The 16,033-nt window shown below is 42.3% G+C and overlaps 1 protein-coding gene across 2 annotated transcripts in view; it reads right to left on the bottom strand.

Annotated features, from left to right (window-relative positions):
* ACSL6 (acyl-CoA synthetase long chain family member 6) overlaps positions 1-15,458 on the bottom strand; it is a 207,867-nt gene extending 192,409 nt beyond the window's left edge. For both annotated transcript variants that reach the window (XM_056575058.1, XM_056575059.1), the window contains exon 1: positions 15,223-15,458. In XM_056575058.1, the coding sequence (XP_056431033.1) occupies positions 15,223-15,295 (73 nt within the window). In that variant the 5' untranslated portion in view covers positions 15,296-15,458. The remainder of the gene's footprint in view (positions 1-15,222) is intronic.
* Positions 15,459-16,033: the final 575 nt, after the last annotated feature.

Below are 16,033 nucleotides of genomic sequence, written 5' to 3'. Positions count from 1 at the left end.
TCTTTTCTTTATTTATGCAAACACAATGAAGTACAAGTCCAGCACAGCAGATTTATGCTGGAATGGATAATGCACTTGTTAAAGGACGTCTGCAGCGGAAAACACTTATCCCCTATCCACAAGATAGGGGATAAGTGTTTGATCACAGGGGGTCCAAACACTGGGACCCCCGCAATCTCCTGCACGGGGACATAGCTCTGCTGCGGCTCTTCCGTGCAGGAGGCGCGCCGGCCGCAGCGTGACGTTGCGGCGACACGCCTACTCCATCTATCTCTATGGGAGAGGTGGGGAGGCAGCATTCTTGCCTCCCCGCCTCTCCCATAGAACTGTATGGGAGCAGGGAGGGGGCGTAACCGTTGACCTCTAAGGTCGACACTACGCGCATTACTGCTCACACTGAGCGCTAATGCCAGGGCCCCGTATAGGAGATCGCGGGGGGGTCCCAGCTGTCAGACCCACTGCAATCAAACACTTATCTCCTATCCTGTGTTTTCCGCTGCAGTTGTCCCTTAAACTACAGATGTAGTGCACTAAGCAGTTTACATGGCATGCTACACTATTGGTGTAACCAATCTGTACTGTAAGCTGGGGAAAGGAGTTTCCTCCTGAAGTACTGCAGTTTTGCAATGAAAGCCATGGGCGACAAGGGATATATGCTGCAGCAAATATGCACTTTACAACATTTGTACTGACATGCTTGCTACAACAATTGTTATCTTTAATGGAATGCAGGCTGGACTGCCAGGCTCTATCCGCAGGTACGTGTGTGCACTTTGCACCAAATATCTTGATTGTTGGCAAAATGTAAATCCCTCAAAAGTTTTGACCTTATACTCAAATGAAACAATTTGTGTATTTGTTAAATGCAAGAATTTAACCAGAGTTAAGGAGCTCAGAAGATTAGCTCTGTCCAAGGTGCTAAAGGCGCTTGTGACTGCATGAGGCACACTGTCAAGAGGACCTACAATATAAAGCTCCCATTTTATATGCTGTTAAAGGGGTTCTCCGGTGCTTAGACATCTTATCCCCTATCCAAAGGATAGGGGATAAGATGCCTGATCGTGGGAGTCCCGCCGCTGAGGACCCCCGGGGATCTTGCACGCGGCACCCCGTTTGTAATCAGTCCCCGGAGCATGTTCACTCCGGGTCTGATTACGGACAACCACAAGGCCGGCTCCGCCCCTCAATGCAAGCCCACGGGAGGGGGTGTGACAGCTATCACGCCCCCTCCCGTAGGCTTGCATTGAGGGGCGGAGTGTGACGTCACACGCCGCCGGCCTTGTGGTCGTCCGTAATCAGACCCGGAGCGAGCACGCTCCGGGGACTGATTACAAACGGGGTGCCGCGTGCAAGATCCCGGGGGTCCCCAGCTGCGGGACTCCCGCGATCAGGCATCTTATCCCCTATCCTTTGGATAGGGGATAAGATGTCTAAGCACCGGAGAACCCCTTTAATTGGTTCCAGTACTAGAAATCACTTGAGCGCTTGTGCCTACTGAGCGCCCACGTGACCAGTTACCATGAATATACAAATACTACTACCAGCGCGCAATTCAGCAAAGATAGAAGCTGATTTTCAGAGGGACCAGGCACCAGACTGAAGGTATGTATATTAGTCAGAGACCCTGCATCGGTCTCCTTGGCAGCCACACTGACATAACCTGGTGGATTGGGTTTAGTGTGGGTGAACAGGATGACCATTTTCCTTTAAATAGTGGGATAACCTCTTTATAGAGGATCTGTGGTCAGCCGCTCCACAGAATCAGGCACTTTTTATATTATCCTAATGCTCCTGATTGCTGTTAGTTTCCCCCGTCAGTTGTTAGAGGGACAGTAGTTAGGATCATGCCCTGTTGACAGATAAGCATTGGCGACTGAGCTGTGGGGACCTCCTTTTTGACATCCTATGTTTGTCCTGGACAGGCTCCAACAGCATGCAAAGCGTGGAGAATAGGGGGAGGGGGGGGGGGGTAAGACAAAATGATAAAAGCATCCAAATCTGCGGAGCAGCCCTTCCACATTGACTTTTTATACCCCTTTCAAAGCACTAATTGTATCTTGTCTATGGTGAATCTCACCCACGAAAATTCACAACATGATGAACGGCTGCAGCTGCAAATGTTCAGGTAAATTCGAAGCAATTCTGACCCATGTGGATCCAACCAAAGGGGGGAAATTGTTTTTTTCCCCTCCAGGCCACAACATGTTTATCATTTTTTTTTTTACCCACTGAAGTGCTGCCCCCTCAACCCTGCTGCCCTAGCCACAGGCCCACGTGTACCTAATAGAAAACACAGCCCTAGGTTAGATGAGGAGTTACTAATGCCTTCTCCTACAGACCTATTGGTTATATAAGATAACATTTAGTACACAGCTTCTAAGGACTACATTACACAAGTATTTCAGTGATCCAGACTTTGTTTCCCCTTACAGCTACAGTGGTCCCTCAAGTTACAATATTAATTGGTTCCAGGACGACCATTGTATGTTGAAACCATTGTATGTTGAGTCCATAACTCTATGGAAACCTGGTAATTGGTTCTGAAGCCACCAAAATGTCATCCAAAAATAGGAAAAAGTGAGGATTAAAGAAAAATAAGTAGATAACTAATATAGATAAAGCAAATCCATATATATATATATATATATATATATATATATATACATATATATATATATATATATATATATATATATATATATATATATATATATAAAAGTAATAAAGAGCTGCTGGGAGTTGTAAATCATTGTCTGTGTCAGTATTTCCAAACCAGGGGGCCTACAGCTGTTGAAAAACTACAACTCCCAGCATACCCGGACAGCCTTCGGCTGTCCGGGCATGCTGGGAGTTGTAATTTTGCAACATCTGGAGGCGCCCTGGTTGGGAAATACTGGTCTATGTAGAGGACAGGAGCTTCTTCAGGGTCCTGTACAGTACACGCAATTACCTAAAAAAGTAAAAGGGAGCCGCCCTTACTTGGTGTCCAAAGGAACATGTAACAACTCCCTGTACTGAACATGTAAAACCTCCCTGTACTGTAGGGGGCGCTACCAGACAGGAACTCAGTGCATGCACTTCAGTACAACAGTGCACGCGCTAATACAGGGGTTTTACCAGTGAATATCCATTCTGATTGGTCGGTTCTTCCAGCCATTGACATGTTTCACAGATCTGGACTGTCCGTAGCATTGTATGTTGAGTCTGGTTTCAAGTTACAATGGTCCAGAAAAGACCATTGTATGTTGAAACTATTGTATGTTGAGGCCATTGTAAGTTGAGGGATCACTGTACTAACATATGAATACTTCTACAAAACATCATTTTACCAAATTAGACAAATGTGTGCACCCATGTTTTCGGCATGTACCTGCTCCTACGATCCAACTCTAGTGGAAAAGAGCGTGCACTATGGATGTCATATCATTCGTAAATACTCAGCACAAATCATGGGGCAGTCAGCTGCTTCTCTGCCTTCACAGGGAGAAATTGGACAGCAAAACAATGTACGTCATATTGTGAAGCAGAGGCTTTGACTGGCGGAGATTGTGTTCTGATTCCTTTTGGAGCATAAATAAATGACTGCCACCACATGAAAGGGCACCGATGGTAGGGGGCCTGCCTACAAGCACACAGCAGCAGATTACGTATAAGGCGTAGCGGCCTACATTGACCTGAAACAGCCTGCGATAATTGAACTTAAGGTCATTCTTTTTTTCATGCTTTCTCCGCATGGCCTTAATCCCTGCTAATCTTCTTTATTTATTATAGGCTGTCATATGCAGTTATCCCCGTAGTGCCATCCGCTTGGAGTAGGAGAGTGCAGCCCAGTGTTGACAGACTTAATGATATGCACCAAAGTGCAACTAATTATTTGTGATCAATTCAAAGCCGAAATGAATCCCAGCATGCACTAGTCACCATGACCTAATAAAGAGAAGCCTACGTTTAGTCTTTATGTAATAGTCTATGAATCTCATTTATAGAGCTCCCATGCTGCCCACAGTGACACGCAGAGAACAGAATTCCAAATGGAGATGAAGAGACATTGTAATTTCAGTAAAAGCTGGATTATCTTGATAAGGCACTGGGATGACATCACACTGGGATTTGCTTTAATATGGTGGGATGGGACCTATAACCGGGAACATTGCCATCATTATTGTGTTCTATTACCTTATTGTCAACCTACAGGCTTTCTGTTCTCTAGAAACCAATTAGAATAGAGTAAAGAACACTTAAAGGAGTATTCCGTCCCTAGACATCTTATCCCCTAGGATAGGGGATAACATGTCTGATCGGCTGCGGCACCCCAGACATCCGGTGTACGGAGCGAACTTCGTGCTGGATGACTGGAGATGTGGGGCGGAGGCTCGTGACATCATGCCCCACTCAAGATGTCATGGCCACACCCCCTCAATGCAAGGGAGGGGGCATGTTGGTGTTGGTGCCACGCCCCCTCCCATAGACTTGCATTGAGGGGGCGTGGTCATGATGTAAAGAGCAGAGCGTGACCATGACGTCACGTGCCTCTGGTTCCAGCGCTGCACCTGACGCTCTAAACGAACACCGGGTGCAGCAGGGAGATCGCGGGGGTCCCCAGTGATCAGACATTTTATCCCCTATTGGAGATAAGGAGAGGGGATAAGATGTCTAGGGGTGGAGTACCCCTTTAATGTGCAGATAGCAGGCCAGATTCAGCACACACTAGGTACACAGACATATACATAGAGATTATGAGATTATGTTTCTTACCCCCCTTTATCGTCACTGCTCCACCATTATACGTACATACATATACATACATTTACATGTATGCAAAATCTGGGGCCTCATTAAAAGAGTAAACAAACTAAACTCAGCCTGGGCAGTACACTAGAATCTCAGTGAATCTGCCAAGAGTATTTACCACTAAAGCTGGGTTCACATGGCATTTTTCCACGCTAATTGTGCATATTATACGCTGCAAAATGTGTGCCATGCATATACCATTGTTTCTAATGGAAATATACACAACAGCACACACTGTGAACTGCGCATTTCTGCATAATTTTATATACGCAGAAATAAGTGACTTACTTTTATAGGTCACTTACACCATGCACATTCCATGTGCATAGAAAATGTGTAGGAAATACCAGACGTAGGTTAGCTCTATTGAAAATACACAGAAATCTGAGGCTACCCATCCAATTTCATGTATTTTAATGCATGTTCTTTCTCTTGGAAATCTACGCCATGTGAACATACATTGATGGAGTTTATTTTTATTATTTTTATATATGAGAAAGCTGGGTGACAGGCAGTAAACAGTGTAGGGCTCACAGTATTTTCCCAACTTTGTGTTCTGCCTGTCACCCAGCTTTCCCAGTATCCTAAAGGAAATAACTGTCTGGTCAAGCAGTCGTATTGGAGAGGAGACATGGGAATAAGTAACAGATGTCACATTAGTATTCTGTCATTTAGGAGTCTTAGTGCAGGGCTCACAGAACCTTCTCAGTGACATCTGATACAGCTCTCTATGTCTCTCAGGCTGCATTCACACCACGTTTTTGCAATACAGTTCCCGTATCAGGTTTTTGATGAAAAACTGATTCCTCAAAGCCGGACTAAACTGTATCAAAACGTGTGTACAAATTTTAACCCGTATACATACAGTTTAAAAAAAGGTGTCCGGTTGCATCTGTTTTTTAAGAAAAAAACGTATACGTTTTTAACTTTTCACTCCATTATGAATAAAGTTTCACTTGTTTGATTTAAATTCCAAGAAAAAAAACTGTGCAAAGTAAAAAACTGGATGGAACCGTACGCACATACAGTTCTGTATGGTCCACACTGACTCCCATGTTAAAAAAAAGGTATAAGGTTTAATACAGTTTTTCACCCGGACCATAAACCATGGTAGGCTACGGTTTTGGGTACGGGAAAAAACTGACAAAACCGTACAGGATGCCAAACGGACACAACCTGAAGCATCTTTTGGCATACGGTTTTCAATACGGTTCTGTACGGGAACTGTATTGCAAATATTGCAAAAATGTGGTGTGAATGCACCCTTAGGGCTGCTTCACCAGATAGATATCCCCTTCAGTAGGCTTAGAAAGCTGAGTGACTGCCTGTGGGGGAGCTGTGGTGCACACTCGTAGGGTGGTAATTTCAGAAAGGTATAGGGAGATATAACTTCATATACCATAATAATAGTCCTATGGGGACTTATAAAGTTAAATATAAAAATGAATAAATAAATATAAAAAAGCCCTTAAAAATAATTTAAATTAATTTGTATTGTAGAGTACTTAAAAAGTACTTGTACTTGTATCTGGACATCCTTAACCCTTGATATTATTCATTATTATTAATATTATGGTAATAGCATAATATTTGGAAACGCACCAGTATCTTGCTATTGTACAAATGTATGTACTGTAAATGCGATTATTTATGGCTATAGTGGGAAATGCTATAGTGCTGGTGCTGCTCATCCCATATTATTTACTCTGTCAGTACTTATATATACTGTAGTACATTGTCAGCAGTAGCAAATCGTCATCCTCCATGTATCAGCAACAGAGTAAATCTGAGAAAATGGCTTTCTATTTTAAACAAAGCAAAAAATAATGATAATCAATAATATCAATAATCAATTAACCGCTGTGTTAGGATATGTAGGGACCGATACATGAATAACCTACACTTCTATTCCTCTCACTTCTTTAAGCGGTGGTTAGAAATGTTATTTCTAGTATTTATTTGGAAGGGGATATTATGGGATAATGCAAGGAGAGCTAAACAGTCAATATAAAATGATGTGGAAAGCAGAACGCATGCATCAAGAAAATCATTATGTCCTTATGTGCCACTGCTGACCTAAGCAAAACCTTCTGCCTCGCTCCTATTGTCCGGTTAGTTTCCATTTTCACCTGTTTTTAGATAGGCTCAAGAAGCAGACTGACACAAGCACATTTAAAATGCACGAATATTGATGGAGCAGTGGCGATAAGGTGGGGGTCCGAAACATAATCTCACTAATGGGGACCTTAGAACAGCGCACTTCATTCATTACGATAGTGCAGCATGCAGGAAACCCTCCAACAGGACCCAAGGGGATTATAGAGAGCTTTCTTATTTCTTTTGTTGCATTCTCTGTCGCTGCATTAAAGCTGAAAGTCTAAAAAACAGCGAAATCACATAATAATAGAAAGAAATGATTTAACCAAATATTTTTTCTCTAAAGTCCATCTGCTTGTCTTCAGTATTTAAAGGGAAACTGACAGCAGGTTAGAAGATTCTAACCCACTGATATGGGCCAATAGCAGCAGGGAGAGTTCGTGGGGGTTTCCAGTGGTAGGACCCCCACGATCAGACATCTTATCCCCTATCTTTTGGATAGGGGATAAGATGTCTAGGGGGGAAGTACCCCTTTAAGTGCACTGGGGGGTGTTGCCTTACCCCTAGATACATGGATTCACCCAACCTGCTGTCGTAACAGCGCCCCCTCATGGATATTCATCTAAAAGCCTTGAAGAGACGCTGTTATAACAGCAGACAAGCGGATTGGGGCATCTAGAAATAAAGTAATGCCCCCATTAATAAAAATGATTACACAATAACGGCACAGCGGAGAAGAATGAATAATATTTAATGTCCTCTGCCCTAATAGCTTATATCAGCAGGTTAAAGTTCTATAACCTGCTGTCAGTTTCCCTTTAAAATAATATTTCCAACATGGCTTCTGAACGCAGAATTCTGATCCTTTTAAAGCTGTAACTTATAAGATGTGTCTTGCAGAACCTACTCCTCCTTCTTGTGTGCGGAGTCAGATAATAAGACAGAAACCAAGGGGTTTCCAGGATTTCAAAAAGGAAAGCTTTGGGATAGGCTATCGTGTTCGCATAGAACCTGATCTTATCCCTAGATCAGAATAAACAGCCCAGTGTCTGGTATTGATCTGACAGGTTTTTCTTCTATATAATCTTCTATATCTTGGGGAACTGGGCAACAAACTCTACATTAAAACATTAACTAATATACTGGTCTGGTCTATGTAGAAAAGATTGTGCAAAGCTGTAGTCCGAGGGAGGTTCAGCACCATATGGGTGGAAGACCTGTAGCCTTTAGAGGGAACAAGATGTCATTGATAGTGATTTACTGTAATGAATACAGAAAGATCAGTGATTTGGCTGAGTAAGCATTTCTTTTACGTCAAGACGAAGACTAGGAAGGAGTGAACAGCAGGGAAGCCATACAGCATTAATAGGGGATCAGGCAGGTGCGTACTATTTTAAGATCTTGGTTTTGTTTTAAACCTGGACTGGTTAAACACTGACAACCCCTTTAACATTTTATTCCCATTGTAGGATGTTACCAAGTCCCTTGCTAAAATACATGTTAACCCAGTTACTTTAGGAGTGTACTGCCTATCCATTCACTCTGTTCCTCCTTAAATTGGGGGTCAAAATAATTTCTTGTCTTGACTACCATGATTAATGGGATTACTGTGAGTTGGCTCCTATAAGAGGGTTTATATCCTCCAACAATACGGCTTTGAGAAATCAGAAAAATGAAGCAGTGTATGGTGTTGATAATTGCTACTCCAAAGACATGAGCACAATCCGCCTTTATGTACTGTAATAGCACATAACTATGGTACTCTAAGAGCTTTATGTAAATAAAGCTAAATCTTTGTGTAATGAAAACGTTATGCAACCTGCTAATAAACCTGTGTTTCAATTCATCACCATCCGAGATCTTTGATTGATGTCAGTGAATTGTAGCATCATTATGTTAGTGAACACCCAGTGGACAATTAGGATTGAGACTAGATTGACTATATGCCCAGGAGACAATAAGCATCAAGACTAGAATGGCCATACCCCCAGGAGACAATAAGCATCAAGACTAGAATGACCATACCCCCAGGAGACAATAAGCATCAAGACTAGAATGACCATACCCCCAGGAGACAATAAGCATCAAGACTAGAATGACCATACCCCCAGGAGACAATAAGCATCAAGACTAGAATGACCATACCCCCAGGAGACAATAAGCATCAAGACTAGAATGACCATACCCCCAGGAGACAATAAGCATCAAGACTAGAATGACCATACCCCCAGGAGACAATAAGCATCAAGACTAGAATGACCATACCCCCAGGAGACAATAAGCATCAAGACTAGAATGACCATATACCCAGGAGACAATAAGCATCAAGACTAGAATGACCATACCCCCAGGAGACAATTAGCATCAAGACTAGAATGACCATATACTCAGGAGACAATAAGCATCAAGACTAGAATGACCATATACTCAGGAGACAATAAGCATCAAGACTAGAATGACCATACCCCCAGGAGACAATAAGCATCAAGACTAGAATGACCATATACTCAGGAGACAATAAGCATCAAGACTAGAATGACCATATACTCAGGAGACAATAAGCATCAAGACTAGAATGACCATACCCCCAGGAGACAATAAGCATCAAGACTAGAATGACCATACCCCCAGGAGACAATAAGCATCAAGACTAGAATGACCATATACTCAGGAGACAATAAGCATCAAGACTAGAATGACCATATACCCAGGAGACAATAAGCATCAAGACTAGAATGACCATACCCCCAGGAGACAATAAGCATCAAGACTAGAATGACCATACCCCTAGCAGACAGTAAGGGCCAAGACTGACATGACTATATGCCCGGGGAACAATTAAGATCAAGACTAGCATGACCATATACCAAGGAGACAATAAGGACCAAGACTAGAATGACCATATACTCAGGAGACAATAAGCATCAAGACTAGAATGACCATACCCCCAGGAGACAATAAGCATCAAGACTAGAATGACCATACCCCCAGGAGACAATAAGCATCAAGACTAGAATGACCATACCCCCAGGAGACAATAAGCATCAAGACTAGAATGACCATATACCCAGGAGACAATAAGCATCAAGACTAGAATGACCATACCCCCAGGAGACAATTAGCATCAAGACTAGAATGACCATATACTCAGGAGACAATAAGCATCAAGACTAGAATGACCATATACTCAGGAGACAATAAGCATCAAGACTAGAATGACCATACCCCCAGGAGACAATAAGCATCAAGACTAGAATGACCATATACTCAGGAGACAATAAGCATCAAGACTAGAATGACCATATACTCAGGAGACAATAAGCATCAAGACTAGAATGACCATACCCCCAGGAGACAATAAGCATCAAGACTAGAATGACCATACCCCCAGGAGACAATAAGCATCAAGACTAGAATGACCATATACTCAGGAGACAATAAGCATCAAGACTAGAATGACCATATACCCAGGAGACAATAAGCATCAAGACTAGAATGACCATACCCCCAGGAGACAATAAGCATCAAGACTAGAATGACCATACCCCTAGCAGACAGTAAGGGCCAAGACTGACATGACTATATGCCCGGGGAACAATTAAGATCAAGACTAGCATGACCATATACCAAGGAGACAATAAGGACCAAGACTAAGCATGACCATTCTCCCACTAGACACTTAGGATTAAGACTAGAATGACCATATATACCGGGGAGACAATTAGGATGAAGACTAGAATGACCATATATACTCAGGAGACAATTAGGATCAAGACTAGCATGACCATATGCCCAGGTGACAATTAGGATTGAATATAGAATGACCATATGCCCAGGAGACAATTAGGATTGAATCTAGAATGACCATATGCCCAGGTGACAATTAGGATTGAATCTAGAATGACCATATGCCCAGGTGACAATTAGGATCGAGACTAGAATGACTTTATACCCAGGAGACAATTAGGATTGAGACTAGAATGACCATATGCCCAGGAGACAAATAGGATCGAGACTAGAATGACCGTATACCCAGGGGACAAATAGGATCGAGACTAGAATGACCATATGCCCAGGGGACAATTAGGATTGGGACTAGCATGACCATATGCCCAGAAGACAAATAGGATCAAGACTAGAATGACCGTATACCCAGGAGACAATAAGGATTGAGACTCGAATGACCGTATACCCAGGAGACAATAAGGATTGAGACTAGAATGACCGTATACCCAGGAGACAATAAGGATTGAGACTAGAATGACCGTATACCCAGGAGACAATAAGGATTGAGACTAGAATGACCGTATACCCAGGAGACAATAAGGATTGAGACTAGAATGACCGTATACCCAGGAGACAATAAGGATTGAGACTAGAATGACCGTATACCCAGGAGACAATAAGGATTGAGACTAGAATGACCGTATACCCAGGAGACAATAAGGATTGAGACTAGAATGACTGTATACCCAGGAGACAATAAGGATTGAGACTAGAATGACCATTAGCCTTGGTTTGTTTCATCTAGCTAAGAAGTCATTTATCTAGAACTGTCAGAAGTTTGGAGGGGTCAGAACTACTAAATCATCTTTACTGGAATCATGTTAGACAGAGAACACTCAGTAAACATTTGCATAATATACCAGTTAAACAGCATTTTGGCACATACAGTGTACGGTATTTTTTAGTACAGTGTATATGAATAATACACACTGCCAAGCTTGTTACTCACACAATGTGGCATTACTAAAGCAGTCTGATTAAGGGATGACTCCAAAGCAAAGCGATAATATAAACAGTAGTATCTACAATCGTCCTGACGTGCTATCAATTATTGTACCTTAGGCTATGTTCACATTCGTTACCGTTGTACACTTTCTGTATACACTGGCAGGACAGTATGCTGCTGCGTATATAAGCTGTGCACCTTCACTTCATTCACCAGATGTGGAGTATGAGTATGCTCACACTAATATATGGCGCTGATTTCATGCAAGGAATCTGTAGTGTGTCATAAGGGCGTTTCTTTGTATTTGATGCTGAGGATTTCATTACAACTTTACGGTAAACTTACCCACCCTAATCCCCCACAGCTGCTGTGTTTATGCTTCCAGGCCCCAATAAAGACAGGCAGATGTAATGTGACAACCCCGCAGGTCAGTACTGCCATTTCCTAGAACTCTGTCAGTATGACACAGGGGGAGTGGGAATATAGGACCTAGCTACATTAATCCCTAAAGTGATATTCCAACGTGAGGGGAAGAAATAAGAAAGCTAAAGAAGTATATAGCATTGCTTAACTGCCTGCCCCAGCTCGGAAACCACCAAAAAATCCATTTGTTCTGTCCATTTGTCCTCTCCCCTAACATGCCAGGAATGCTACTTCCTGGTTGTGCAGTTGCTGAGTACTACAATTCCCAGAATGCATTGCTTTCCCTCAGCTGTTGTTTTACAGCCCACCCTGCCTAATCCCCTACCACAGAACTCATGCTAGTTCCCCAAAGCTGCTGCAGAACATTGCTCTACAGGGCATAATAGTCTACAGAATCTGCTGTATTATGGCATTATTCAGCACAAGGCAGCATGATATACACACATCTCATTCTTCCTTAAATGTCCCAATAAAGATATGTTTATGTGTAAATGACAGGGAGATTATGTAGGCTTTAGGGGCTGATTAGAAGTGGTGACATCACTCAGTGGGCGGGGCTAGAGTTCAGTGACAAGATTGAGCCAGACCTCCTAAGACAGTAGAGGATGATGTGTTGTCTCACTAGCAGGGAAGTCCACAGATATTTTGGAGGGCAGGGGCTCAAGTTAAAAAAAAAACCACTGTTTAGTGTGCCTGTACTGTGACATCACTGTGTGTATTATCTCTGTCCTGTGACATCACTGTGTGTATTATTCCGGTACTGTGACATCACTGTGTGTATTATCTCTGTCCTGTGACATCACTGTGTGTATTATTCCGGTACTGTGACATCACTGTGTGTATTATCTCTGTCCTGTGACATCACTGTGTGTATTATCCCTGTACTGTGACATCACTGTGTGTATTATCTCTGTCCTGTGACATCACTGTGTGTATTATCCCTGTACTGTGATATCACTGTGTGTATTATCCCTGTACTGTGACATCACTGTGTGTATTATCCCTGTACTGTGACATCACTGTGTGTATTATCCCTGTACTGTGACATCACTGTGTGTATTATCCCTGTACTGTGACATCACTGTGTATTATCCCTGTCCTGTGGTATCACTGTGTGTATTATCCCTGTACTGTAACATCACTGTGTATTATCTCTGTCCTGTGATATCACTGTGTATTATCCCTGTACTGTGACATCACTGTGTATTATCCCTGTGCTGTGACATCACTGTGTATTATCCCTGTCCTGTGATATCACTGTGTGTATTATCCCTGTACTGTGACATCACTGTGTATTATCTATGTCCTGTGACATCACTGTGCATTATCCCTGTACTGTGACATCACTGTGTATATTATCTCTGTACTGTGACATCACTGTGTGTATTATCTCTGTACTGTGACATCACTGTGTGTATTATCCCTGTCCTGTGACATCACTGTGTATTATCTCTGTCCTGTGACATCACTGTGTATTATTCCTGTACTGTGACATCACTGTGTATATTATCTCTGTACTGTGACATCACTGTGTGTGTATTACCCTGTACTGTGACATCACTGTGTGTATTATCCCTTTCCTGTGATATCACTATGTGTATTATCCCTGTCCTGTGACATCACTGTGTGTATTATCCCTGTACTGTGACATCACAGTGTATTATCCCTGTACTGTGACATCACTGTGTGTATTATTCCTGTACTGTGATATCACTGTGTATTATCCCTGTACTGTGACATCACTGTGTATATTATCCCTGTACTGTGACATCACTGTGTATTATCCCTGTACTGTGACATCACTGTGTATTATCCCTGTACTGTGACATCACTGTGTATTATCCCTGTACTGTGACATCACTGTGTGTATTATTCCTGTACTGTGATATCACTGTGTATTATCCCTGTACTGTGACATCACTGTGTATATTATCCCTGTACTGTGACATCACTGTGTATTATCCCTGTACTGTGCACAAATCGCTACAAAATGCAATAATGTGCCTAATCCTAGTGCAGAAAAAGGGCAGGGGCTCAAGCCCCCTTTTATGTCTATGCGTGCACATCCCTGCTCACTAGGAAGCACAGGGAAGCTGGAGACAACACCTCATTAAAAATGAAAGGACTTTACAACTTCCTGTCGTAGGTTATTCAAGCATAAACATGCTGAAGCCAACACAATTTGTAATATACACTACAGTATACACTATACTAGTAACTTATATATCTTGGGGTGACAGTTTTAAAAAAAAAAATACAATTTCCGGACATCAGAATACCCCTTTAAGTTTTAGGTAATGAACACATTTAAAAAAAAAACAAAAAAAAAACACATGGATACATTGACATATGTACAGTATACACAATTTATTTGTATTATATTTCTAGAAAGATCTAGTGTTGTAATACATGAAAGGCACAAGATATACCCCAGCATCCCAAATACTGCACCCATCCCTCCACCTGCATTACTAAGCACAAGCCAGTGATACTGTTAAACGTTCAGCTAGAATATTGTTACAAGCTCAATGACAGAGCCACATAAAAGTATCATAAAACCACAATACATAACATTTATATGCCGACTATGCGGATTGGTACTTTTACGACACAGGAGAATGGACTGCAGTTATTAATAAATGTATGCTGACCTTACACAGCGTCTTACGGTTACCTGGGGTGATTTTACATAGGACTGCAACATACTGCATCATCAGAAAACGTAACCTTACCGAGTTGAAGAATGAATTTACATATGCTAAACTGCATATCTATTCATATGCACAAATTATAGGGATGTAATAGAGTAATTATACGGATATAATATAGTAAAATGTGTTCATGTATTTATCTGTTAAGTACATGGTAATATAGATAAATAAAGATAGTTTACATGCAGTTCTTTAGTATTACAAGGCATCAAATGATAAACTCATCTTTCTTCTATATATATATATATATATATATATATATATATATATATATATATATATATAGGGATGCACTTAGCACTTAAAGCCAGTAGAGAAGATTCCGCTGTCAATCTCTGGAGGCTGTCATTATACAGCAGCATCATTGTGTCATCATTTCTATTAGCACAGGAACATGCACTATACAAGGATGGAGTGTTCTCTGTTTTGGGATGAAGTGAGAAGGACCAACATCATGCAGGTTCTTACCCATAAGCAGCCAGATGGAGCCACCAGACACTATGAGGAATGTAAGCATGTCTCCTTGTGCCGGCTGCAACATGGACCACTCAAGCTGGAGAAAAGGAGAGGGGTGAACACCGCAGCACAGTCACTGCAGTGAGCAGCAGGCGGGATCACACATTACAGCGTACGCAGTAGGGCAGTATTTTTAGCCTCCCATCTTCTGGGACCTCCTGCTTCCTTAGCAGAATGATGCTGCTTCCCACCTCATCGCCCCTCCTGCTGCAGTGATCCAGCCAGCACGTGTATTGTGCACGGCAGTAACCTCATGTGCTGGATGCCCTACCTACACTATGTATGAGTACCAGCAAGGGGGCTGCACGGTGCTGTCGTCAATCTGCAGCATTGTATTGTGGAGTAGCACCATCTTGCAACCGCACTGCATTTGGGATGAAGCTAACATTTGCTTTTCTTATCATGTTTTTATTTGATTTAAGAGATTGGAAGAATTTAAGAGCTAACACATTAAAGAGTACCTCTCATGATCTTGTTACATTTTATAATCCTCCCAGTTCACTGCCCTCCATCATGATAAACCACCCCCCTGCCTTTATTGTTATTGTGGTGGAGTCGGGGTGATGCAAGGTGTAGGGGCAGATGGTGTAGTTGCCCAGGGGTAGATGGTATTAACCCCCTCAATGTTCATGACATCAGGGCATGGTTTTAACCGAGAACCACTAAACAGTAGCACCGCTAGTCCTAGTTAGGCAGGGCAAATAAGAGTCCAAGGCCAGGTCAGGGTTAACGGTAGCTTTACTGAGGTAGACAAATGGTACAG

The sequence above is a fragment of the Hyla sarda genome, chromosome 4, assembly GCF_029499605.1.
Source record: "Hyla sarda isolate aHylSar1 chromosome 4, aHylSar1.hap1, whole genome shotgun sequence".
NCBI classification, from domain to species: domain Eukaryota; kingdom Metazoa; phylum Chordata; class Amphibia; order Anura; family Hylidae; genus Hyla; species Hyla sarda.
The sequence above is the reverse complement of the archived record's forward strand: the minus strand, read 5'-3'. Positions and strand labels throughout refer to the sequence as shown.